The sequence below is a fragment of the Phascolarctos cinereus genome, unplaced genomic scaffold (genome assembly GCF_003287225.1).
Source record: "Phascolarctos cinereus isolate Bilbo 61053 unplaced genomic scaffold, phaCin_HiC Scaffold_4;HRSCAF=312, whole genome shotgun sequence".
NCBI lineage: Eukaryota > Metazoa > Chordata > Mammalia > Diprotodontia > Phascolarctidae > Phascolarctos > Phascolarctos cinereus.
In genome coordinates this window covers 221,561,810-221,589,807 of record NW_027555847.1, presented here as the reverse complement: position 1 = coordinate 221,589,807, position 27,998 = coordinate 221,561,810, and the positions used below count along the sequence as shown (strand labels likewise).

Genomic DNA, 27,998 nt, shown 5'->3' with positions numbered 1-27,998 from the left:
AGAAATCAAACTTGACTTGTCTCAAAACAAACTACACAGTCACTGTAATTTTCAAATTAAATTTATTTTGTTTAAAAAATAAGACATTTCTTTACCTGTGAAATCTAAAGATTCTATAGTTTGGAATTTGCTCTGTGTGTGTGTATGTATGTGTGTGTGCATGCCACCTCTGTTTAGTCCTCATCTGTCACATGGTTTGCCTTCTTCAGGTAGCCTTAAAGTTACAGCCTGATTTAAACAGGACCTTCAGATAACTCATGTGCAGAAAGAGGCCACTGAGCCTGCTCTCGGCCATATAATCACAAGGAATCACTACCGTCCAGGAGGCCTCAAGGTGCTCACCCCTTGCATATCCTTCAAGGGAAGCTGTTTCTCAGCTTTGGGATATGCTATTTCCTGCTGCATTAGTAGCAGTCAGCTTCGTTTTCTTCCAGAATTCCTACAGTGGCCAGCATATCCTGCAAGAGGGACTGAGGACTTTTCTCAATGTGGTCACTACTCTTAGCTAGTGTCCCTCGAAGTCCCTCCAAATCTACTGACCTTAGGACTTCTAGCACATCATCAGGCTCTTGGCAATCAACTCTGTCTGCAACCCCACTGGGCTGACCCTGGTCCCTTGCCCTCCACTTCCTTAGAGTTGTTTCCAACCAAGCGGTGTTCTGGGTTCCTAAGGATGCAGCACAAGCTTCCCCGCTCCCCTGCAGGCTGCCATGATGACCCAGTTTGGCCTTCAGGTACAGGAGGATATCACAGGACTTACGGGCCACTGGCCTGTCACAGTCACACAAGGCGCTAAATATAAACTCAAACAGTTTCACACGGCAGAGTATCTGCAGTGATTCAGTAAGCGGGGTAGACTGAGTCACCGAGGACATTTCCACGCATAGGGGCACTCGGTCCCGTGCTGCCCAAGGGTCTGAACAAGAAAGACCAAAGCTAGTCTAATCCTTGAACTCTGACCTCCCAATCTAAGTCACAACTCACAACCTGGAGCACTTTGGTTACAAATTGCTCCTTATCCTTTGACACATCTGTGTGACCTTCCCTCAGCCACTCAGTGAAAACCTGGATCACAGCCCTCCGAGGGAAGCCTTCTGAGTCAGTGGAGAGGATTTCTAGAAGTTCCAAGAACAGGCTTTTCTAGAGAGAGCAAATACAAGGAATGAGAAGGGCAAATGGGAGACTGAGGCATGATAATGAATTGGATAGATAATAGAAGCATACTTTATCTTAATGTTAAACCTCCTTTGTGTTGAACCACTCAGCTTGCCTGAAAGCAGTGAAAATGAACTGCTCTTGGATTAATTCTTGCTGCCAGAATGTACTGTCTATTGCCAGCTAAGTTGGATAACAAAATAACTATAAACAAACAGCATTCACTTAAAGTGAAGAAGTAAGGTTTCCTTCTGTCTCCTACCTTTTCATCATTTTTGCTCTCGGTGCCAATGGGGTTTGAACACAGGCCTCTGCTGGACAACTGCCCCATGGCAGTCACGGCGCTTGCTCGGACGTAACTCTCCGGATCTCGGAGGAGATCCTCTGCAAGCTCTGGCACCTCCGAAGAGAGGAGAGCTTGTCTGAATCCAGCCCGCCCTGGAGATATATATCCAGCCACAAAAACAAGGCTTAATGGTCCACACAGCCACGCAGTTTCCAATGCAAACACCTTTCTGTCCTATCAACTCCCAGCTGACAGCACCCCCCCACTGCCAGAGAGCCATGCTGCTCCATTCTGGATCCAACCACTCAGGGCTAGCCAGAAACCCACTGAGCAGCTGCACGCTTCCAAATGCTGAGCTGGATGGAGTCAAGTCTTCAGTCTAGGGCAGCTGCCACACCCTAGGAAGGGTTTGTTTTGACTGAAGACAAGCCTGGTATGCAATACAGGCTTGTCTGGGGCCAAATGCTCTGTAAGGTAGCCCTCCCTCAGGCACTGGAAGGTTGAATTTCCCCTTGACACTTACCTCCCCAATGTTTCGTTAGGTGGGTGAGGAATTCCAGGGCCGAGTCCCTTACTTCCCAGCAAGGGCTGCACAGACGCTTCTGCAGTATTGGGAAGAGTTCTGTCCAAAAATGAAAGGAAGGACACAAATCAAGAGTCAGGGTTGGAGCTCCTGGCTCCTGAGCCAATGTCCACATCTCCCTCTTTTTAATGCCACTGCATATATCAGTCTTGAGTGTCCCTAGCCAATTACACTTAATGGAGAATTCATACAGGGGTGGGACAAACCAAAGATCAGTCACTCATTAAACCACTCAGTAGCTGTGGTTCCTTCTCAGTTTACACCAATAGCGACTGTTTAATTACCTCTAAGGAAATGCTGGGTTTGTGGGCAGAGGTCACTGGAGGTAGAGGTTTTGGACAAACTCAGCAGCCATTTGAGTGTGGCCTGAAATGCCTTCTTCAGAACCTGGAATAGGGCAAAGAATGACTATAAAAACCAGAGAAGGATGCTGTTCTTCCAGCCCAATAACTAGTTAGTGTCGCTTCTTTAGTATCTGTTACACAATGAGCTCTCAACAATGACTTAAGGATAGGCTGGATTTCCTCTCGATAAGGTGGAAGCAGTTGGATCTGAGGTTTTAGAACCAAGGCAAAGCAAGGCTAAGGGCCAACATCTAACTTGCTAACAAAAAATGGGGCCACTTTTTTTGCACTGGTGGAGGGCACTAATGCTTGCCTTCTCACCACAAACCAGGTGACAACAGAATAGTCCAGGTTGACTGACTGAGTTCTGTTTAACTTATTCCCACAAGTCTAGAACTTACAAACTTCAGAGTTATCACTTAGTCACTCTGGTTTTCCCACCTGTGAAACAAGGGGTTGGGTTTTAAGATGAACTGTAGGGGGTCCCTTCAAGGCCTAAATCCTGTGTACAATTCCCTCTATCTGATCACTACTACTTAGTGACTTCATCACATAAGCACTGGCGTGGCAGTCTTGTGCAATCCAGAATGAGCTTTGAAGAAGTGATTTCACTGCAAGCACAGTTGGTGAGACCAGGTTGTACTATGACCTGTAATGAATTTTCATTAGAAGATACTGATGCCTGCAGCTTTCTTTTCCCTTTCTTCCTCCATTCTGTACTTACCGTAGGACTAGAGTCTGGGCTCTTGAGGTACACCAGAAGGATCTCAACCACTTGTCTTACCAATGCACTGGGGCCTAAAACAGAGGGATGAGTATGAAACACCGGAATAATACCTGTTCATGTTTATGAGCTAGCATTCTGAAGTTTACACAGTACCTGCCACACACTGACGCACAGACTATTAGAGTGAGAAGAAGCCTTCTGTAGCATCTAGTCCAACCTCTTCACTTTATACAGAAGTAAAGTAAACTGAGTTACTTGGACAAAGTAAAAAATTTATCAAGTAATGGACCCCCATAATAATAACAACTCCCGGCCCAGTACTCCTTCTACCACACCAATTATCACCTCAAACCAAATCGGTATCATCAAGAGATCTATGTCAGACTGGTAAAATGTAAGTCTTAAGAAGAAAGTCACTGTCCACATGTCAACCTAAACAGAGCCCAATTCCTTAAAAGGTTACAAATGACAGAAAGGAAACAAAAAAAATTTTTTAAGGGATTGCCTAGAGTCTACTTGGCAGGGAAAAGATGAAAAACTAAACATTAGGTTTGGAATTCATTCACCAAAGACATTCATCCTTTATAAGGAAAGAAAAGTCTCACTTACTTGCCCCTTGAGAAAGGGTCCCCAGGAAATCAAGCGCTGATCGCTGAACTCTGAAGCAACCGATCAAGATCCCACAAAGCCTGTCTCCAACACTGGAGGCTGGGGTGGCCAGACCACTACAGAACTGCAACACTGTCATTACAGCACTGAGTAAAGGGACATGTGGCCAATCTACCAATAGACGGCTCTGAAAGACCGAGAAGAAAGACGAAGTGAGGATTTTCTAGTACAAATACAATGACCATCAAGGGCATCAGGGATGGATTTCATTATGAACAAGCTCCCTATGTTCCCATACCAGAGGCTGCAGCTCTTCCAGATGAGCTAGAGTCTGACACAGGAGACCAGCACACGATGATTTAGAGGAGAGGAGGATAGCAGTGATCACAGAATCATTCACAGACTCATCCAGCAAACCTTGAGAGACAGACAAAAACTGTTTCACAAGGCAATGAAGACTAAAGGAAGAGCAACATTTACAAACAAGGAAAAGTCAATGAAAAAGTCACAAAGTTCTCTACGTCCTCCTATACCAGTGATAATCGACCAGGTACTAGACTACAACAAGCTCCAAGTAGGCTTTAGACATCATCACAGCTTGAGAAAAACACAGTAGGATGCCGATTATGAAGCCATTTAATAGACGAAGCTAACTACTTCACAAGCTAAACAAATCAAATTGTCTAAATGTCACACTGAACCCACAGAAGGTCCAAGAACTAGGACCAGGTGTCCTTACCCATCAGGTCCATGTACTGTTCAGGAATTTTAAAGTGACCAACTACATAAGGACCAAAAACCTATCAATCATTTGAATAATGAGAGTTGCCCATCTTATTAGATGCTAACAAGTGGAGCTGATGTCACTTTACCATCAATGATATGTGATACCAATACCCATGGAAGTATCTTCCAAGCTAGACATTTGGGTCACTTTTTAGAAATTCTTGTCTTATTCAATAATATCTTTATTCAAAGACAAATGCTTCAATGATGTACCAGCAGCAAGCGGAGAGGCTCTATATGTTAGAGCCATTACCAGCCCTCATTCCATTGTTACATTTACCCAGCTAGCTGATATATTCTGTAATTAAATCTCTTACACTGCCCGCCTGGGCCCACATAACCTCCTTTATTTTCCCAGTCTTGACCTGCCAGGGCAGCATACCTGGGGATCCAGGAGGCTGAGAGGCAGCTCGAAGAACACAAGCTAGTGGCTGAAGCAGGATACTCAAAGCCTGAGTCCTTAATGTCTGTGGGCTTTAAGAAAAAAAGAAAATATATTTCCTTCCTTAACATCAGAAGCGCCTCCCAACAATCCACAGAATAATAAAACTGAAAAGACGCTCAAATAGTAATCTGTTTCTTCATTCTGCCTCTAGGAAGGTGAACACCTAAACCATCCTAACACAGATGAGTTTCTAGTCTATTTTTAAAGTCTTTTGGGGACAATGAATTCACAACTTCTACTGGTAGCTTATTCATGTGGTCAGTCATGCTTACGAGTCAAAAAGTTTTCCCTTAAATTGAATAAAAAATCTTTTGGCATAATTTAAGTTCATACCCTTCATATGGTTTCCAGAAAGAAACAGATCCATGCCTTTATAATAGCCTTTCATATATGTGAAGATTAAGTTCTTCCTTAGCTTTATCACCTCTATGCTAACCACTCAAACTTCTACATTGTCTCCATACAGGGCTTACTTTCCATCCCTTTAGTCATTTCTGGGGCTCTTCTATCAATCCTCTCCAGTCTGAACCTGGCAAATTCAAGGGATAGAACAGGAATAGGGGTTAGATCTGTGACTTCATTGATATAAGGAATTTCCCAGATGAGGAAACTCCCTCTACCAATGCAGGTTAGCATATTCTCTGCAACTTATGGTCTTAGAGAAATGCCTAAAGCACTACATTTGAGGGTCTTGCCCAGGGTTACATTATTGTGTGTGAAAGAAGGGACTTGAACCCAGGTCTTCCTTGATCCAGTGCCAGCTCTCTACCCACTATGTCACTTTGTCTCTGCTGGCAAAATCAAGCTGGAAATAAAGAACAAAGTTTCTACGCCATTCTAGGAGACGCGACAGTTTGCTATTTTCCCAAACTCTGGCCTTGGCTAGCCAAGCAGGTTTTGTTTCCTTGACTGGATGTCATTACTCTCACCACTTTCCTGCCTGATCTTCCTTCCTGCTTGCCTAAAGCCAACCCAAGCCTTTCAGACCTGCCTCGAATGCCTCTTCCATGAAACATTCTCAGCCCTTACCAACCATGGTGACCTCTTCTCTGAACTCCTGAAATACTTATTTTCATTACCATTTATTTAGTCAGCATGTGACTGTCTTATAATAACTCAAATAACAGTCTAATAAAATAACAACCCAATAAAATAATATCTTACATTATTATTTAAATTTTCTTGTCTCAATGTCTTATTTTCTCAACCAGCTTCTCAAGGGAAAGGTGTATGTTTTAGACTTCTTGCAGGTAATTAATAAATACCTGACTTAAACATTTTTGATTTATCAAATGATATAATAACATAAACCAGAATCCATACCAGTCCTTGAGATTCAGAATGCCTAACGCCAAGGGTCCTGCTTGGGTTGGGCTTAGACGGTTCAGAGCTCGTCTTGATGATGTCCACAGATCACATTCCAGATGGCCGAACACAGGAGAGCTACAAAGACAGAGAACCAAGGAGAGACAGTAATGTTCTGCCCTACACAAAGATCTTGCAAATGCAATGATGGCACTCTGTATTTTTACCCGTTTACATTAGCAAAACATGATTTCTTTGACACCAGGATCTTTTACTTTTTCTTTTTTCCAGGATCTTTTCCAAGCTTTTTTTTTTTTTTGTGAGGCAATTGGGGTTAAGTGACTTGCCCAGAGTCACACGGATAGGGAGTGTTATGTGTCTGAGGCCAGATTTGAACCTAGTCCTCCTGACTTCAGGGCTGGTGCTCTGTCTACTGTGCCACCTAGCTGCCCCAAAAACTTTTTTTTTTAATCTATGCTTTTGATTCCTTTTTAATTTAAAGAGATGTTCTCAGGGCAAGCTCATTCATTCTGCAGCCTGCCACAAAGCATGTCTACAGGGGATTATTCTTAAGTAATGATTCAGCCAGAGTGAAACAATCACACGCTTTATAACTTTACCGTGCCATACTAAGGAAGAGATCCACCAGTGAATGTGCAGCCAAGAGTGGTTCTTTCTCCAGGAGTGATCCCACAAGTGGATTCATCCGCATCCAAAGGATTTCAGTCCATGAGTCATGGCAACGTCCAAACAACGTGGTCAGCACATTCAATGCCTGTGTGATCTGAGGGACCGTCCCTGAGCGAAGGGATTCTTCTATGTGTCCTACGATCATTCGAGCACACACTGGCCAGTCACAGTCCTGTGTACTGAGGGGCATGGCTCTCTGGGAATGCATGGTGAATCCTAGGATGTGCACAAGCAGCTGACTAGCTGCTGAAGCAACAAACAGGCTGGGATCTCCTTGTAAGGAAAAGATCACATCAATAGCACCTAGTAAAAGTAGAGTGGAAAAGAAAGACAATTCAATCACCAAACTACAATTCAAGAAAAAAAGCATTTATTAAGCACCTACTATGTGTCAGGTACTGCACTAAGCACTTCTCAAATATTATCTCATTTGACCTTCACAACAACTCTGGGAGGCAGGTGCTATTATGATCCCCATTTTACATTTGAAGAAACTGAAGTAGACTGAGGTCACATAGCCAGTATCCGAGGCTAGATTGAAACTCAGGTCTTCCTGACTCCTGGTCCAGCGCTCCATCCACTGAGCCACCTAGCTGCCTCCTACCATACAGTTCCTGCCTTCACTGAGTTTACAATCTAAGTGTGTGGATATGGCATTAAGACAGATAACTATAGCTCCAAGTTGAAAAGTAAGAGACATGACTGCCAACTATTATTACTTCAAATGTGAAAACATGGGAGTTTCCTCTATCAATGCCCACCAATCCCCACGCATCTATGACTGAGTAGAGAATTCCTGCAGTGTTGCCTAAGGGACCTGATCGGGATCACACAACTGGTAAGTGTTAGAGATGAGATCTGAACTGAGGTTTTCGTGACTTTAAGCTCAGCACTGTTTGCTTCTAGGAAACTTTTAATACTGTGATTACAAATGAAAGTAAGAGAGACAGAGCCAATATAGCAGAGTAGCAGGAAGCAATCAAGTCAACTCTCCCTGCAAACAATAACAACTAAAAAGACAAGTCCACCAAACAGATCTAGAAAAAGCAACAGATCTAATCTTGATGCAGTTAATGGGCATCTACCTGTCTCTAGTTATCTGTTACCATAAAAAGTGCCAATATTAGTATTTTGAGGTATATGGAAGCTTTCATTCTGCCTTTGACCTCCCTGGGGTATATACCTAGGAGTGATCAGAGTCAAAGCTAAGAATATTTTAGTCTCTTTTTAGCATAGTTTCAAACCTGCTTGAACTGAACATATATATGGGAGATATATACTATAAAAATAGTCTTTGCTAAGTGATATCACTTGCAAAAGTCTGGCTGTCCCAATCTCATATTTTATCACAGATATCCCTTAATAAATATGTAGATTACTAAAAGATTTTGTAAATAAGAAAAAGTACATATATGGGTCAGTAGTTATCAATGCCCTGTTGTCCTGGGTATAGTTTTGCCCAGGCCTTAGGCCTTAGGGTACTTACCACAGTGTTAATAAGTTCCTGTGTAGTGTTAGTCACAGAGATCCTAAATGAGAGGCTAAATGCCTTTTGGGTAAATCCTAGAAACTAGTTACCAAGAAGGCAGAGTAGCTCTTTGGATTTCGTGAACCATTTTCCAATTAGCTGGTTTTTTAATTGATCTAGGTGAGTTTCCATAGATAGGTACTTGGAAGGCTGCACCCGTATAAAGTTACTAAATGTTCGTACTTAGTAAAAGGGATCTTTAAAACATCTATCTTTTGATTTGGTCTCTTAGGATTGTAAACTTGTATCTGGGGACAAAGTATACCTAGCCAAAGATAACTATCAGTTGCTCTCATGTAATAAGGTGGTTAATAACATTTGTGATTTTTTTTCACTATGATTCTCTATCTTGCCTTCACCTCTACTTCCTGGTTTCCTTCAAAAGTCTCGACTAAAATCCTACCTTCCGCAAGAAGCCTTTTATAATACCCTCTAAAATACTAGTGCCTTCCTCTGAGATTATCTCAAATATTTCATATATGCATATATGTATATATGCATATATACACACATACATACAGTTGCATATTATGTCACATATGTAATAATACTATAAAGATAGAATTTGTACGGTTATTTGCATGTTGTTTCCCCTGTTAGATTGTGAGCTCAGTAAAAACTGTTTTCATCTTTTTTTAAATTCCCAGCACTTATCACAGTGCCTGGCAAAACAAAGCATTTATAAATGCTTGTTGATTCCTCAAAACTGTGTCACATCCAGCAGTGACCTCTTCAGTATACACATGGTCTGGTCCTGCTGTTCTCCCCTCTTCCAAACTTCCCTGATACTTTCGAGGGTACCACCATCCTCCCAGTCACCCAGGCTTGCAACCTAGGTGCCATCTTCTGATTCCTCACCTTCCACATCTCACAGACATCCCCTTCTCTCCTCATCATCTCATACCAGCACCACTTAATAGCCCTCTGGTTGGTCTCCCTGACTTAAGCCTCACCCCATCCTCCACCTGGTTGTCAAAATGATCTTCCTAAAGTACTGCCTAAAGTACAGGTCTGACCATGTCACCCACCTATAAATAATAAACTCCAGTGGCTCCTTATTGCCTCCAGGATCAAATATAAAGAAGCCTTTTTGGCTTTTAAAGCCCTTTGTGTCCTGCCTCCCTCCTACATTTCCAGTCTTCTTGTCCTTTACTCTGCCCTCCATCCCACCTGCCATATTTTGCACTCCAATGACTGGCTTCTTTGCTGTTCCTCACAAAACACACCATTCTCCTGAATCTGTACATTTTCTCTGGCTGACCCACATGCCTGGAATTCTCTCCCTTCCTATCTCTGTCTCCTGGCTTCCATTTCAAGCCTCAGTTAAAATTCAACCTTCTGCAAATAGCTTTTCTTCATCCCCTTTAATGCTAGTATATTCCCTCTAAAATTATTTCCAATTTATCCTGTTTAAGTTTGTTTGTACATATTTGTTTACATGTTGTTTCCCCCATTTTGTCTGTAAGCTCCTTGAGGGCAGTGTCTGTCTCTGCCTTGCTTTGTATATCCAATGCTTAGGCCTGTACTTGGCACAAAAGGTGTTTAATAAATGCCTGGTTGACTTGTCTTTTCTACTTACGCATGTGACACATTTGGGATTAAGACATCAGAATTATTCCTCAACTGATAAACGGTCAAAGGATATGAACAGGCAGTTTTCAAATGAAGAAATTAAAGCCATCTATAGTCATGTGAAAAAATGTTCTAAATCACCATTGATTAGAGAAATGCAAATCAAAACGACTCTGAGGTATCACATCACACCTATCAGATTGGCTGACATGACAAAACAGGACAATGATAAATGTTGGAGAAGACGTGGGAAAATTGGAACATTGTTGGTGGAGTTGTGAAATGATCCAACCATTCTGGAGAGCAATGTGGAACTATGCCCCAAGGGCTATAAAAATGTGCATACCCTTTGACCCAGCAAAATAGCACTTCTAGGGCTATATCCCAAAGAGATCATACAAATGGGGAAAAGACCCACATGTACGAAAATATTTATAGCAGCTCTTTCTGTGTTGGCAAAGAATTGAAATTGAGAGGATGCCCATCAATTGGGGAATGGCTGACCAAGTTGTAGTATATGAATGCCATAAGAAATGATGAGCAGGCAGACTTCAGAAAAACCTGGAAAGACTTGTATGGACTGATGCTGAGTGAAGTGAGCAGAACCAGGAGAACATTGTACATTGTAACAACCACGTTGTATGATGACTAACTTTGATAGACTTAGCCCTTCTCTCAGCAATGCAAGGATCTCCAAAAGTCTCATGATGGAAAATGCTATCATCCACATCCGGAGAAAGAAATATGGAGTCTGAATGCAGATAGAAGCATACTATTTGCTCTCTTTTTTTCTTTTGTTTTGTTTCCTCTTTCTTGTGGTTCCTCCTATTGGTTCTAATTCTTCATTAAAACATGACTAATGTGAAAATATGTTTAATAGGAATGTATATGTAGAACCTATATCACATTGCACATTATCTTGGGGAGGGAGGAGGAGAAAATTTAAAACTCAAAAGCATATGGAAGTGAATGTTGAAAACTAAAAATAAATTAATAAAAAAAGAAAAAATGTAGAATTAAAATGTCATCGGTTCTACTATCATTGAAAATAGGTGTTACAGAACCGTCGATACTTTTCCTCCTTCCCTCTTCGTCTGATGTGCTCCTTTCAGTTTCATCTTGATGGATAATTTGGCTGAACTTAATTCCATGCCAAATTTTTTGCAAACTCATTTTTTGCCTCTATTACTTCCTACTCTTTTATGAGGCAATATTGCTCATGGTCTTCTACTTGCCCCCTCCAAGACATCTTACAAGTGAGTTTATACTTTAAAACTACATTGTGCTTGGCTCCTACATCTCATTGCTTGAAAAGAAGATAAAATATTTGCTGACTGGCACGATTTCTTTCCTTTTTTTTGGTCTACTTGTAGCAACTGCTTTACATAAGTTGAATTTCTGTAGGAAATGGTGATAATTTGTGTTATGTCTGATCATTTATTTATTTTCCATTTTTTAAACATAATAATTTGCCAAAATAGGTCAGGATGGAACTGTTTTATTTGCACAGTATATCTTCTCATCTTTATCCTTCTTCAAATTTGGTGTAGACTTTAATTTTTGATGTAGTAGGTTGATGTGTATACATATCAAGTGATTGTATACAATCAGGTAATTCAAAAAAACTGTCACATCAGTAACAGTTGTTTCCTATTTGTTAAGATAGAATCAATTTCACTTTTTGTTAATTCTGATTCTCTTCTTAAAGAGAGGAAGAAAAACAGGGCCAAAAGCAGTAGGATTCTGGGAAGGCCTATAAGGGGACACAGAGAAAACACATTTTCTTTGCTTATTCATTCTTTTAGTTCTATCTTGTTAAAGGCTAAGGATGTGGGGTAAGATTTTGCATGTTTCTTTGATAGTTACTAAGTTCATAATAAAAGCATATTATTTCTATTGATAATTAAGTTTGTAATTTAAAAAATGTTTTCAAGTATTTATATGTAGGGATAAACCTTCTGTGTAGCCTAAAAGTCTTTCACCTCTCCTGTGTCACTTCTCCACACATACTTTTGCACTGAAGTCACCAAATATTAAAGTACATGTTGATACGGAAGGTCACATATGAAATCTTTGTAGAATTTCTCTGAGTCATCTTCTGCAGCACATGTTGGCACATAAACTTCAATTCTGCTGCTGATGCTCACACTCAGGCAAGATGACCAAGCATCCCAGAAAATGGGATGTCTTTGCTGTCTTTGGATAAACAATACACCCAAATTCCAAAGAACCTATAAAGCCATCCTTCTGTAAAGCTTTTAGCCTTATTTGTAATAATACTGGCAACAGTGATATGATTCAGTTTCTCCACTCTTATGTTAGACAAAGATTAATGTTTATAGACATTCTGAAACCTATGTGATTCATAGTACCATCTAGTCTTCCTTCCTTTTCAAAGAACTCATCAGTAAGACACCAGCCTCCTGGAGACGAAACTCTCTGCGTTCAACTGGACCTCTAGTGAAACAGACACAACTGGGCACTGGGTCCTTATTATAGAGACCACTGGCATAGCCTTCAAGAACATGGGATAATTTCCATGCCACAACAGGGAAATATGAACAGGACTTTTGTGGAAGGTTGTTCTTTTAAGTGAAAAAAATTTAGTGTGTAAGTATGGAATTAGATTTAACACCATACCAAGTTCGCTCAATAGCTTACCCTGCAATCTTTTCAGGGTCTAAGCTCTATGATTTAATTTTTAAAAGACAGAAAATTCCCTACTAAGCCAGATTAAGTGAGCTGATTATTATTTCTATGCTTCTACAGGTTCACATACTAATTCTTTAGTGGAACTAGTCAGTTCTGCTATAACACTTGTGTTGAAAACTTGAATTTGTTCCAATGCAATTGATATATTAAGGAACATTTTGGACCTTACTTGGATTTCAGTTTGCTTGTACATAACTTCTTTCTCAAGAAACAGGGAAAATGTAAAAACTGCACTACTTAACAATAACTCAAAAGCTGCAACCCTTCCAAGGCCCACTTCCATAAGCAAACTTCAGATCATTTTTAAAGTAACGTATCATATTTACTGGATATCTTCTGGTGCAATAGGAGCTTTGGGCAAAAGAGGGCTGAGAGCTGGTCCAAACACCTCCTTACATACACCTTCTGCCCAGACTCTGGCTATGAAGTCTAGAGGGCTGGCGTTTTGGTTTACCCAACTTGCCTAAGACTTTGCTGGCCTGAAGCCACCATCATTTACTATAGCCTTTATGTATTCCTTAATCATTTAACATGTATAAAACTGTGCTATGCCATTTTTATGGGTTCATATCTTCCATGTCACTGAAATTTTTCAACTTTGTGCCCCTCATCCCAGTTCTCCCATAAGCCCTGTGGTTTTTATTGCATAATTTTGCACAGTTTGGTACTTTTTGGGAATACATGTTGAATTACAGCAGAATTGACTATACTAAGATTAATTTGAAAAGTATTTCCAAAACCCACCGGCAAGCCCAGTGCTAAGTATCTTTTGGTTTCTTCTATAATCTCTTGGCACTTCTGCCACCACCCAGAAAACTGGTACTTGCCTGTTAAGGCTTCACCATGCAGTGCCCTACAGAATATTTCTCTTCCTTCTCTCACTCCCATCAAGCCAATGTACATTTGACTCTGAAGAAAGGTGCTCTTAAGATATCTATCCTAGAAAAGCTATGACATACTAATACATACTAAGATATTAAAAGCTGGTAAGGCTTAATGGATTATTCTTTCCTGAGGTTTCTATATATTATCAGAAGGCCATATTTTTGCCTGTAAGGATAAATGTCTAATGGTGAAATTACAGCTATCAGAACAGGCTTTCTTTGAACTGAGAATGGGGACATGAGGAATTCTCAGCACCCTCACGCCACCTGCCCACTTTATGTGCATCTAAGGGCAGCCAATGGCAAAGGGCCTCAGAGCTGCTTCCTGGGAAACTAGAGGCATTGGTACTCACCACAGTCACATAGGAACTGCACGGCCCTTTCATGCTGTACCATGCTGCCCACACCCTGGATCCAGCCGCTACGCACAGAAGGATCCTCCCAGGCTGGCCTGCTGAGGGGTCCCGCTTCACTGAAAAGGCTGAGCAACACCTCCCCCTGCTGACTCAACAGAAAAAGAAGCAGAAACATGAGGACTTGCCAGTCAACATTTCCTACATGTTAGCTGAAGAGAGTAATAATAGCTGACATTTACATAACATTTTAAGGTTTGCAAAATGTTTCCAACACAATGTTTCATTATGATATCTTAACATCCTGCTGCTTAAATCTAATCTGACTGGAGGCAGTTGGGTGGCACAGTGTATAGAGCACTGGAGGACCTGAGTTCAAATCGCCTCAGACATATAACACTTACTAGCTGTGTGACCCTGGGCAAGTCATTTAACCCCACTGCCCAATGGAAAAAAAAAACCAACAACATAAAAACATGACTCTACCAAAATATACTACTTGAAATAAACACAAAACATTTTTTAAAAATCTAATCTGAGAGCTTTTTTCTAGATATTGTGATTCAGATTTTTTTAAAATTTAATTCATTTATTTTTAGTTTTCAACATTCACTTCCATAAGATTTTGAGTTTTAAATTTTCTCCCCCACTCACTTCTTTCTCCCTCGCCTCCCTCCGAAGGCATACAATCCAGTACAGGCTCTACATATACATTCATGTGAAGTATATTGTCCCATTAGTCATGATGTAAAGAACAATTAGAACTAATGGGAGGAATCACGAGAATGAAGCAATAAAACAGAACAAAGGAAAAGGAGAGCAAATAGTATGCTTCCATCTGCATTCAGACTCCATATTTCTTTCTCCGGATGTGGATGATAGCATTTTCCATCATGAGACTTTTGGAGATCCTTGCATTGCTGAGAAGGGCTAAGTTATCAAAGTTAGTCATCATACAACGTGGTTGTTACAATGTACAATGTTCTCCTGGTTCTGCTCACTTCACTCAGCATCAGTCCATACAAGTCTTTCCAGGTTTTTCTGAAGTCTGCCTGCTCATCATTTCTTATGGCATTCATATACTACAACTTGGTCAGCCATTCCCCAATTGATGGGCATCCTCTCAATTTCAATTCTTTGCCAACACAGAAAGAGCTGCTATAAATATTTTCGTACATGTGGGTCTTTTCCCCATTTGTATGATCTCTTTAGGATATAGCCCTAGAAGTGCTATTTTGCTGGGTCAAAGGGTATGCACATTTTTATAGCCCTTGGGGCATAGTTCCAAATTGCTCTCCAAAATCATTGGATCAGTTCACAACTCCACCAACAATGTTCCAATTTTCCCACGTCTTCTCCAACATTTATCATTGTCCTGTTTTGTCATGTCAGCCAATCTGATAGGTGTGATGTGATACCTCAGAGTCGTTTTGATTTGCATTTCTCTAATCAATAGTGATTTAGAACATTTTTTCATATAACTATAGGTAGCTTTAGTTTCTTCCTCTGAGAACTGCCTGTTCACATCCTTTGATCATTTATCAACTGGGGAATGACTTGTATTCTTACAAATTTGACTCACTTCTCTATATATTTTAGAAATTAGGTCTTTATCAGAGACACTGGTTGTAAAAATTCTTTCCCAGTTTTCTCCTTCCCTCCTAATCTTGGATGCATTGGCTTTATTTGTGCAAAAACTTTTTAATTTCATGTAATCAAAATTGTCCATTTTGCATTTCATAATGTTGTCTATCTCTTGTTTGGTCATAAATTCTTCCCTTCTCCATAGATCTGAAAGGTAAATTATTCCTTGATCTTCTAGTTTGCTTATAGTATCAGTCTTTATATCTAAATTGTGTATCCATTTTGATTTTATCTTAGTATGGGGTGTAAGATGTTGGTCTATGCCCAGTTTCTGCCATACATTTTTCTTGTTTTCTCAGCAGTTTTTGCTAAATAGTGATTTCTTATCCCAGAAGCTCAAGTCTTTGGATTTATCAAATAGCAAATTAGTATAGTCATTGACTGTTGTGTCTTGCATACCCAACCTACTCCACTGATCCACCACTCTTATTTCTTAGCCAGTACCAAGTAGTTTTGATGATTGTTGCTTTATAATACAATTTAAGATCAGGTACATCTAGGCCACCTTCACTTGCATTTCTTTTCATTAGTTCCTTTGATATTCTGGACTTTTTGTTCTCCAGATGAATTTTGTTATTGTTTTTTCTAGCCCCATAAAATAATTTTTTGGTAGTTTGATTGGTATGGCACTGAATAAGTAAGTTAATTTAGGTAGTATGAGCAACTGATATTTTTCTAATTACTTAGATCTGACTTTATTTGTGTGAAAAATGTTCACATAGTTCCTGGTTTTGTTTTGGTAGGTAGACTACCAAATATTTTATAGTGTCTACAGCAATTTTAAATGGAATTTCTCTATCTCTTGCCGCTGGGCTTTGTTAGTAATATATAAAAATGCCAATGATTTGTGTGGGCTTATTTTATATCCTGGAACTTTGCCAAATTTGTTTATTATTTCAAGTAATTTTTTACCTGATTCTCTAGGATTCTCTAGATATACCATCACATCATCTGCAAGAGTGATAGCTTTGTTCCTTCTCTGCCTATTCTAATTCCTTCAATTTCTTTTTCTTCTCTAATTGCTACAGCTAACATTTATAGCACAACACTGAATAACAGTGGTGATAATGGACATCCTTGTTTCACCCCCAATCTTATTGGAAATCCTTCTAGTTTATCCCCATTGAATATAATGCTTATTGATGGTTTTTGGCAAATGCTACCTATCATTTTAAGGAAGACTCCATTTATTCCTATGCTCTCCAGCGTTTTTAATAGGAATGGGTATTGTATTTTGTCAAACATTTTTCTGCATCTATTGAGAGAATCATATGATTTTGCTGTTGATACGGTCAACTATGTTGAAAGTTTTCCTAATATTGAACCAGCCCGCAATCCTGATATAAATCCTACCTGGTTATAGTGTATTATCCTTGTGATAAGTTGTTGTAATCTCTTTGCTAATATTTTATTTAAAATTTTTGCATCTATGGATTCATGAGGGAAATTGGTTTATAATTTTATTTCTCTGTTCTGACTCTTCCCAGTTTAGGTATCAGTACCATATTTGTATCACAAAAAGAATTTGGTAGGATTCCTTCTTCACCTATTTTCCCAAATAGTCTATATAGTATTGAAATTAATTGTTCTTTAAATGTTTGATAAAATTCACTTCCATCTGGCCCTGGAGATTTCTTCTTAAGGAGTTCATTGATGGCCTGTTCAATTTCTTTTTCTGAAATGGGGCTGTTTAAGTATTTTATTTCCTCTTCCATTAATCTGGGCAATTTATATTTTTGTAAATATTCATCCATTTCATTAAGACTGTCAAATTTATTGGCACACAGTTAGGCAAAATAGCTCCTCATTACTGTTTTGATTTCCTCTTCATTGGTGGTAAATTCACCCTTTTCATTTCTGATGCTGGTAATCTGGTTTTCTTTTTTTTAATCAAATTAACCAAAGACTTATCTATTTTATTGTTTGGGTTTTTTTTCCCATAAAACCAGCTCTTAGTTTTACTTATTAGTTCAATGGTCTTCTTAATTTCAATTTTCTTAATTTCTCCTTTGGTTTTCAGAATTTCTAATTTGGTATTTAATTGGGGATTTTCAATTTGTTCTTTTTCTAGCTTTTTTAGTTCCATGCCCAATTCATTGATCTCTTCTTTCTCTATTTTACTCATATAAGCATTTAGAGATAGGGCTACTTTTGCCACATTCCATAAGTTTTGGTATGTTGTCTCATTATTGTCATTCTCTCAGATGAAGTTATTGATTGTTTCTACAATTTGTTGTTTAACCCACTCATTCTTTGGGATTAGATTATTTAGTTTACAATTAATTTTTAGTCTATCTTTCCATGGCCCCTTATTACATGTAATTTTTATTGCATCATGATCTGAAAAGGATGCATTTAAAATTTTCTGCCTTTCTGCATTGGATTATGAGGTTTTTATGCCCTAGTACATGGTCAATTTTTGTGTAGGTGCCATATGCCACTGAGAAAAAGGTATATTCCTTTCTGTCCCCATTCAATTTTCTCCAGAGGTCAACCATATTTAACTTTTTTAAGACTCTATTGATCTCCTTAACTTCCTTCTTGTTTATTTTTTTGTGGTTAGATTTATCTAGTTCAATGAGGGCAAGGCTGAGGTTTCCCACTAGTATAGCTTTGCTATTTCTTCCTGTTATCTCCCTTAACTTCTCCTTCAGAAATTTGGCTGTTATACCATTTGGTGCATATATGTTTGGTAATGATATCCCTTCATTGTCTATGGTACCTTTTAGCAGGATGTAGTTTCCTTCCTTATCTCTTTTAATTAGATCTATTTTTGCTTTTTCTTCGTCTGAGATCAGGATTGCTACCCCTGCTTTTTTTACTTCAGCTGAAGCAGAACATATTCTGCTCCAGCCTTTTACCTTTACTCTGTGTGTATCCCTCTGCATCAAATGTGTTTCCTATAGACAACATATTGTAGGTTTATGGCTCTTAATCCACTCTGCTATCTGCTTCCATTTTATGGAAGAGTTCATCACATTCAGAGTTATGACTACTATCTGTGTGTTCCTCTCTATCCTATTCCCCTCCCCCTCTGTTTATGCTTTTTTCTCTTCTTCCCTTTCCCTTCTCAGTAGAGTTTTGCTTTAAACCACTGCCTCCCTCAGTCTGCCCTCTCTTCTATTAGGCCCCTCCCTTTTCTTTTCCCTTTACCCTTTCTACTTCCTATAGGGTAAGTTAAATTTCTATACCTGATTATGTTATTCCCTCTTTGAACCAAATCTGATGAGAGTAAGATTCAAACAATGCTCATCTCCCTCCTTTCTTTCCCTCTACTTGGTTTTTGTGCTTTTTCAAGTGATGTAATTTACCCATGTCTGCCTCCTTTCTTCTTCTCCCAGTACAATCCCTTTTCACCTTAATTAGATTTTTTACCATGATATCAAAGCCAACTTAAACCCATGCTAAGTATACCCCCTTTTAAATGACATGATGACATTACAATTCTTAAAAGTTAAATGTCATTTTCCCTTGTAGGAATGTAAACAGTTTGCCCTTATTAATAATATGTTGTTGTTTTTCTTTCCTGTTTACCTTTTTATGCCTCTCTTGAGTCTTGCATTTGAAGGTCAAGTTTTCTGCTGAGCTCTGGTCTTTTCATCAGAAAGGTTTGGAAGTTCCCTATTTCATTGAATGTTCATCTCCTCCCCTGAAAGATTATACTCAGTTTCGCTGGGTAGTTGATCCTTGGATGTAATCCAGGCTTCTTTGCCTTACAGGATATTGTATTCCATGTCCTCTGATCTTTTAATGTAGAAACTGCAAGGTTCTGCATAATCCTGTGGTTCCATATATTTAAATTGTTTCTTTCTGGCTGCTTGCAGTATTTTCTCTTTGATCTGGTAGTTTTGGAATTTAGCTACTACATTCCTTGGTGTTTTCAATTTGGGATCTCTTTCAGGAGGTGATTAGTGCATTCTTTCGATGATTAATTTACCCTAACTACCCTCAGTGAAGTCTTCTTTGATGACTTCCTGAAGGATGTTGTCCAGGTTCTTTTTTTTGTCATGGTTTTCTGATAGACCAATAATTTTTAAATTGTCTCTCCTGAATCTATTTTCCAGGTCAGTTGTTTTACCAATGAGGTGTTGTACATTTTCTTGTACTTTTTCATTCTTTTGTTTCTGTTTAACTGATTCTTGCTCTCTCATAGAGTCATTACTTCCATTCTAATTTTTAAGGAGTTGTTTTCTCCTACTAGATTTTGTACCTCCTTTTCCATTTAGCCAATTCTACTTTTTAAGGACCTGTTTTTTACAGTTAATTTTTGTCTTTCCTTTTCCAAGCTAGTTACTCTCTCTTGTATACCTCTCATTTCTTTTCCCAATTTTTCTTTTACCTCTCTTATTTGACTTTTAAAATCCTTCTTGAGTTCTTCCAAGGAGGCTTTTTGGGCTTGAGACCAGTGCATATTCCCCTTTGAGGTTTCATATGTGGGTATATTAACAATGTTGTCCTCTTCTGAATTTGTGCCTTGATCTTCCCTTTCCCAAAAATAAGACTCTATGGTCATTTTCCATTTCCGCTTTTTGTTCACGCTGTTTGCCTGTTTTCTGACTTTTTACAAAAAAAAAAGTTGCATTCTCCTGCTGGAGCAAAGGGGGCACTTACCCAAGTTTCTTTTCCTGCTCACCAGGGCCTTACACTTAAATGTTTGGCTCCTGGTCACCCTGGCCTTGCACGGGGGTGTTTCCATGCTGGTGGATTTCTGTCAGCTTGGAGCTTTGCCTTCTGGAGTTGTGCTTCCCAGAGTTGTGTTGAGGCACCAGGTAATTTCGATGCTGGAGAACGCCCACCGCCCATGGTCATTTTCAGAGCTGGTGTCTACCAGTTCCCCTTCCTGTATTGAGGCTGTTGGGGGGTCCTAGTGTTGGCACTTGCCTGCTCCACCAACCTAGGTCTCAGGATCTCCCCCCAGTATGCTGAGGTGGGGCTTGCTGGGACAACTCCAACCCTGTACTGCTCCCCCTCCCCAACAGCAAGAAGGGCCTTTCCCATTAATCCCCTAAGCTTCCTGGGGTATAAGACTGCTGTGCCCTGTCTTTTTGCTGGCTCAGGGTTCTTCCTGAGTCGGTATTTTCTGGGCTTTCAGAGGTAAATGAAGGAAGATGAGAGCAACTTACTTCTTACTCCACCATCTTGGCTCCCAGAAGCGGAAGTCTGATTCAGATGTTTTAATAAAGGTGCCTGCTACTGAGAAAACACTCTACTTTCCATATGTTTTAGCAAAAATACATATTTATGTCCATTTGTTCAAGGCAGCAGTTTTTTCTTCCACAAAGTCTTAGTAAAAGCAGCCCCATTAGTGTTCTCTTTACCTTTAAGGGAGGAAGGCAAGTTTTTGGAGAAGAAACACTTCAGACTATCATATCCACAAAGAAACTATTACCTAATTAACTTTCCTAAAGTACAACTGTAATGTCAAGCACCTTACACAAAACTTTCAAGGGCTCTCCACTGCCTAAAGGACAAGTGTAAACCCCTAGGCCTGGAATTCAAAACCTTCCATAATCAGACCCGCCTTGACAGCCCTATCTCCTATGACATCCTTACATAAGCCATACAATTTCAGCAAAACTGTCTTCCTTTCCATTTCCCAAACATGATTTGTGCTTACCTGTCCCTGTGCCTTTACTTAGACTGCTCCCTGATGAAATACTGCCCGTCCTTAATGCACTAGTTCAAAATGTTGATATTTCATGAAGCCTTCACTGAATTACCCTAGCTAGAATTCTCTCTTCCTCTCCTTAACTAGTTATCTTCTGACTCAGTATGCTTGTTAACCTTCAATCTTTTGTCCCTACGTCCCAATTCAATATAACAAACTTTTACTAACTGTTTTTTTCTGATACTAGGATTCAAAGATGAAAAAAGACACAGTCCTTACTGTCAAAGAACTTATTTTAAAAAAAAAGGAGAGGGATGAGATATGTACGTAATGACTACAATATGTCTTAAAATTGCTAAGTATATAAGAAAGGTCAAACAGAATGACCTAAGAGACTTCAAGGCAAAAGAAGACATTTCTAATTTGGGGGAAAAGACAGCAGAGTACACACCACACAAAAGTGGCACCTAATGTGGACCTCAAAGGCAGGGAAGGATGTCAATAAATGAAGATGGGGAACAGTAAGTATGCTACAAAGAGGCAGGAGAGGGTAGAATGAGAAAAGGGAAAAGTGAGTTATCCAGTTTGGTTGAAGCCTAAGTACATAAAAAGAACTACAAGAAATGAAATTGAAGTGGTTCATTGGAGAAGATGTGGAGGGCCCTGAGCGCAAGGCTGAGGGCTTTCTATTTTATTTGGCAGAAGACAGTAACAGCCCCCACCTCCCAGGGTTGCTGTGAGGATCAAAAGAGATAATAACTATAAAGTGCTTACTTAGCACAGTGGCTGGCACACAGTAGGCACCATAGAATGCTAGTTATTACTACTACACCTATACCTCCTCCTCCTCTTACTTTCATGAGGAATAAAGAGACTAAAGAAGGAAAGAACATAAGGCCTATACATCAAAGAATCAAAGTCTAGAGTAGATAGAAAGGGAAGATGAGTAACGAAGAGCATAAGGAAAAGAAATCCTTCTAAGAAAAAGACCAATGAAAATGAAAAACAAAACAAGCTGAATTGAAGGAGAATTTAACTTGACTTCTTAACTGAGAAGAACAAAAAGTAGGGAACAAAGGTAATTATCCACTGGGTGCTTCTAAAAGACCAGGAGTTGCAATCATGCTGTCAGACAAAAATTTACAACATCAACAAGGAAACTACATTTATGCTGAAAAGCACCAGAGACAACAAACCAATGTCAAAATTAAAGTTATAGAGCTCCTAACACCCTAGCCCAAATTACCTTTCCAGTCTTATTCCACTTCAAAGGCTTCCTTCACAGACTCTCCAGTCCAGCCCCTCAGGGGTCCTCTCTGGCCTGCCATCCATTATAGCTATCTCTCATCTCCATGACTTTGCAGGAGCTATTTTCTATTCCTGGAACATACTCTGCCTTTCTCTCCACTCACACCGCCACCATCTTTGTTCAGGTTCTCATCACCACTCACTTGGACTATTACAATAGCCTCCTAATTGGTCTCCCTGTCTCAATCTTCAATCCTTCTTCAATCCACCCTGCACAGCTTCCAAACTGATATTCCTTAAGCCCAGCGCTAACCACTACTATCCTACTCAATAAATTCTAGTGTTTTCCTATTACTGCTACAATAAAATATAAACTCCTGTGTTTGACACAGGAGTCCTTAGTAACTTGACCTCAATCTTATCTTTCCAACTTTATTATCCATTTATTATCCATTACTCTTCCTATACTCCCTACAGTACAGTCAAATTGGCCATCAGTGCCACCCACTCCCAATCTCTCATGTTCTGTACTGGCTGTCCCACATCCCTACAGTGTACTCTTTCCTAACCTGTGCCCCCAAGCATCCCTCACCAAGGTGAAGCTTCAGCACTACCATCCACGTGAGCTTTTCTGATCTCACCCAATTGCTAGTGCCCTCCCTCACATGCGCTCGCACACGCACACACACACACACACACACAGAGTTTTTCCCAAAAGAAGGTAAGGTAAGCTCCCTGAGAACAAGGATTGTTTCATTTTTTATTTTTGTATTTCCAGCACCATTCTACTTTGACTTAAAACTCATAGCTTACATTTCTCTAGTACTTTTAAGTTTACAAAGCACTTTCCCCACAACAAACGTCTGAGATGGATAGGTTACTGTCCCCCTTCTATAAGGAAAACTGAGGTTTGAATTTAATTTACTTGCCCAAAGTTCTTACAAGTTAATAACTGGCAGACCTGGGATTTAAAAAAAAACAAAACCCTAAAGCCTTTCCTCCTAAACCACACGCCCTGCTGCGTCCATTCACAGAATCACAGCCTTGGAAGGATTCAGAGCCTATTTAATCCAGCCCATAGTTGAACATCCCTCTACATCAAAAACAACAAACTGACATTCAGGTTTTGCTTAAAGATTTTTAGCGAAGGAGGACTCACACCATCTTCTAAAGCAGCCCATTCCACTCTGGGGCAACCCTAATTGTAAATAAGTTTTGCCTTATCATCAAGCCTAAATCTGTCTCTTTGAAGTATCCATCCTTTCCTTCTAGTTCTACCCTCTAAGGCCACAAAATCTAATCCCACTTATGTATGTCAGTCCTTCAAATACTCAGAAGACAGCTATCATATGCCCTTTAAGCCTTCTCATCTCCAAATTAAACATCACTAGTCTCTTTAACTGATTCCCATGTGGCATATCTCAAAGCCCTTCATTATCCTGAATGGTCCACTCTCATCAATCTCTAACTTACGGGTGTCCTTCCTACAATGGGGCCCCCAGAACTTAAGACAATATTCCAGATGTGGTCTGACCAAAACAGAGTCCACTGTCCAGGATATTCAGCCTCTCAATGCAGTCTAAGACTGATTTGATTCCTTGACTGCCAAATACCATTACTGATTTATACTGAGCTTGCAATCCACTAAAAACTCTAAAAATCTTTTCAAATGAATTGCTATTTAACCACAACTTCTCAACCTTATACTGGTGAAAATGACTTTCTGAACCCCAGTGTAAGACTTTACCATGTATTTCTATATTTCATCCCATTTGATATGACCCACTATTCTGGCCTGTTAAAATCTTTTTGAATTCTGACTCTGTTATTCATTAGTAGCCATCTCTTCCTGTTTTGTGTCATCAAAAACTTGATAAACATGTCACCTATGCTTTTATCTAACTGACTGGCAAGAATCTTAAATAGCACATGGGTTCCTGAGACACTCCACTCTCTCCACATTGATATGGAACCAACAATGACTACTCTTTGGGCATAGCCATGTAACCAGGTCCAAATCCACCTACCAGTCCGTACTACCATCTAGCTTCCATCTCTATATTTTTCCCAGGAAGAACTCTGTCAAATGCTGTAATAAAAATCTACATTGCTACAGTATTTCCCTGATCTACCATCGATCTAGGAACCAAATCTTAGTCATGTCTTTTTGTAAATTTTGTAAATTATTTATAAAGTGTCTATATAAAGCATTGGAAGTCCTTCTCTCATTCTTAAAATACTTTGTAGATGCCAATGCAGTTACCTATAAACCAATCTTTAATTACCTCACTATTCTCTAGAGATAGGAATAGGGAACAAGTTATAATTTCATTGAAATATTGAATTCCCCAAGAGAAAACTCCCTATTAATGCAGGCTGGTACCTCATCTGAGTTTAACTGACTTTCCCAGGGTCACATATACTAAGTATAAGTCAAAGACTTGACCCAGGTAAGTTCCCCTGGTTTTCCTGGCTTGAAAGCTGGCCCTCTTAGCCACACAACAAATTTTATACAAAATAAAATAAATTAACTTTTGAAGAATGCAAGTTTTAAACCATACCTCCAAGACAATTTATACTGAACCAGACAGGGGATTAAGTTTCACACAAAATTTCATTCTAATATAAAAGATACATAAAAGTAGTTACAAATAAAGACTTCTTTGAATTGTATACATATGTGTATATGTCTATGTAGGTGCACACGTGTGTTGTGTGTTGTGTATATACACATATTCTGGGTGTCCCAAAAGTCTGAGTGTGGTTTTAAGCTATAAAACTACATCCTGCTTGTTTAGTCAAGTAAGAGATCAGAAAATATATGAAGGCATATATCTCAAATGAATGGCCAGAATTTTTTAGTGGATATAAGGAATGTAAAAACTAGAGGTTTTAGTGGATCTCTGCCAGAGAATTTACAAAAAACCAAAAAGACATGAACAAGAATTACATAGAATGAAAAGACATGGGTGGATTGAATGAGTTGAAATCTGTGTCAATGGAAGATGTAGCCAAACAAATAAGAGAATGGATTTATTCAAGTGCGTACTTATAATATACAAGTATATGGTACACATATATATGTATGCATGTTAGTAAAATCCCATATAACTGCAACGACCTATCAGCCAAGCTGAATTTTACAAGCCACCACAGCATCCAAGAGGTCACCACTAAAACTCACCTGGAGATACTGAAAGCTGTTTTCATGGGCTGCAAATATTCCTGCAAGCCGCAGAGTAAAGGAGAGGATACTGGAATTCACATCCTGTAGTTTCAGCACATGAAAGAGCAGTTCTATCAGGCAAGGATTCTCTTGTAATACCAGCAGACTAGATTCTGTGGAATAAACAAACATCAGAACAGGATGATTCTTCCTTTATCTATTGTTTTAGAGAGGGAAATTATTTTGTATCCTCTTTCGGTATCAAAATACCCATTTCCTTCAAGAAGTTTTCATCCTTGTTCTTCTAAAAAGCCTACCCATATTCATAACAATCATCTACCATAAACTGAGGATTCTCTTGAATCTTAATTAAAATGAGAATTTAAAATACAAACAACCCTAATAATTCCCCTATAATCCAACCTGCATTCTCTCCCTTAGAATCTCTTGTAAAGTATGGTGGACAGCACATCCATGTATTTAAACATGTGGAGCACTGTTGAGTCATCAGGTACCATGTCATAATTCTCTAAATACATCCATTAGCCTATGGGTAAACAGGGAGCAAACACTACCACAATTACCTGATTCAGTTACTGTCTTAAACCAGTCTAGTAGTTTTTCCAAACAGGTATCATCAGCTACAAACTGCTTTGGGTCTACCAAAACTGCACAGACAGAAGGTAGGAGCCGTGAACATTCAATGTCCATAGTGAATCCAGTGGGTCCTGTTAATGAAATGTGGAAAGAAAAAAAAAACACTTAGACCCAATATTCAAGGCCAAGTACAGTCACAGCAGAAACCAATGTTTTGGTAGTCCCCTTCAAGTTACAGCATTTGGTATACTTGGCTAGAATAACCTCATCTCTTATTCCTTCAAGTAATCTGTAAATGCAATGGCCAGATTGGGTAATGAGCCAGAGAGACATTAACCAGTGTCAATGGCTACAGCCCTGTGATTACCTAGCTGTGAATGTGTATCCTCTGCCCCTTTCCCTAGTAAAATAGCTCCTCCAAGACAGGGACTGGCTAGCCTTAGTATTTATTTGTATTCTGAGGGCCTAGTATAGTATATGGCACATAGCAGACTCTTAAATAAATGTTTGCTTGCTCAAAATCCTAAATAGGTAGTTCTTCAGAATCATACAAAACTTCGGTCCCACGCTGAGGTCAAGAAGATAGAATATGGACCGACCTGGCGGGGACGGGATATAAAACCTCTGTAATTAATTATGTGAGGTTTTAGTCCATCCTTTTACCCCTGGATTTTTTAATTTTTTTGGAGGAAGAGGAGATGGAAGCATGGGGAGAAAATAAGCTGATTTCAAGCTGTATGTTTCACAGGATCATAGATGTCAGGAGGGGTTGGAAGAAAACTCACATGCTCATGCGGGGGCAAGCCCTTCATTTTAAAGATAAGGAAACTGAGGCCCCCTAGACTACCCCCCCCGTGTTAAGCATCAGAGGCGGTTTCGTGGGTGTCTGTATGTGCGCCCGTTTCTGGGGGATATTTGTGGGGTGTGTATCAGGGTCAAATGTATGGAAGGGTCAGAGGCACATTGCTGTGGGAGTACGGAGACCCACCAAGATCTTAAAGAGAGATCTCTGAATGGGGGTGGGGGGGAGAGGAGGACATCCTCAGTCGGGGGCGGGGGTCTCCCAAGCTCGGGGAGGTTTCGCAGGGGAGTGGGAAAACCCCCGGGACAAGGAGGAGGGGGAGGCTACCCCGAGATCGAGCCGTTCCCAACTAGGGTTCCTCCCGACCGCTGCCTCGCCTAGTTTGGGGCTGGGAGACACCCCCCCACCCCCATCCAGGGCAGGGGTGAGGTCCCAGAGGACTGCCCCCAGAGAGGCCCCCCACACCCCTCCCCGCCCGCTCCTGAGAAGGTGAGGGAATAGAATGGGGACCGGAAGAGCAACCCTGCCCTCCGCGAGCGGAGCCCACCCCCGAGCCCCTCACCAGCTCGGCTACACTCCGCTCCGTCCGCGCCGCCTCGCCCCGCCCCTTCCCTCGCGTTCGGTCCTCCGGCTCAGACCACCTCAGGCAGCGGCGAGAGGGAGAACGGGGCAGAAAGAAACTTTGCCCTTGAGCAAACCCATCAAGATTTTTTAAATACTATCTAGGGACAAAAGCTCTCCTATTTTTCTGGTAGAACTGATCCTACTCAGGGCTTTGCAAGATGGCACACAAAAAGAGAGGCATTTCACCGGACTCCCCCATCTGCGCATTTAATAGTTGATGCCGAAGCAGAGGCTGCGCGCAGTAGGCGGGGCTACGTCTTAGGAAGTGGGCGGGGCTTTGTCTGTGTAAGGAAGCATGTGTCTAACGGAATGCTCAAATTGTGAAGGGGG

General features: G+C 40.1%; 2 protein-coding genes across 2 annotated transcripts in view; one reads left to right on the top strand and one right to left on the bottom strand.

Moving 5' to 3' along the window:
* Window positions 1-43: 43 nt before the first annotated feature.
* Window positions 44-27,870, bottom strand: BRAT1 (BRCA1 associated ATM activator 1). The gene is given in 16 exon segments (XM_020975218.2): window positions 44-868; window positions 871-942; window positions 945-1,140; window positions 1,418-1,593; window positions 1,965-2,063; window positions 2,309-2,411; window positions 3,093-3,166; window positions 3,705-3,891; window positions 4,003-4,121; window positions 4,873-4,964; window positions 6,259-6,378; window positions 6,861-7,233; window positions 13,980-14,127; window positions 25,664-25,818; window positions 26,230-26,373; window positions 27,607-27,870. Coding segments are annotated over 15 exon segments (2,505 nt in total). The 5' UTR covers window positions 26,357-26,373; window positions 27,607-27,870; the 3' UTR covers window positions 44-404.
* Window positions 26,312-27,998, top strand: part of IQCE (IQ motif containing E) — an 88,936-nt gene continuing 87,249 nt past the window's right edge. Inside the window, exon 1 of the mRNA XM_078152927.1 lies at window positions 26,312-26,328. The gene's annotated coding sequence lies outside the window, so the exon portion shown is untranslated. The remainder of the gene's footprint in view (window positions 26,329-27,998) is intronic.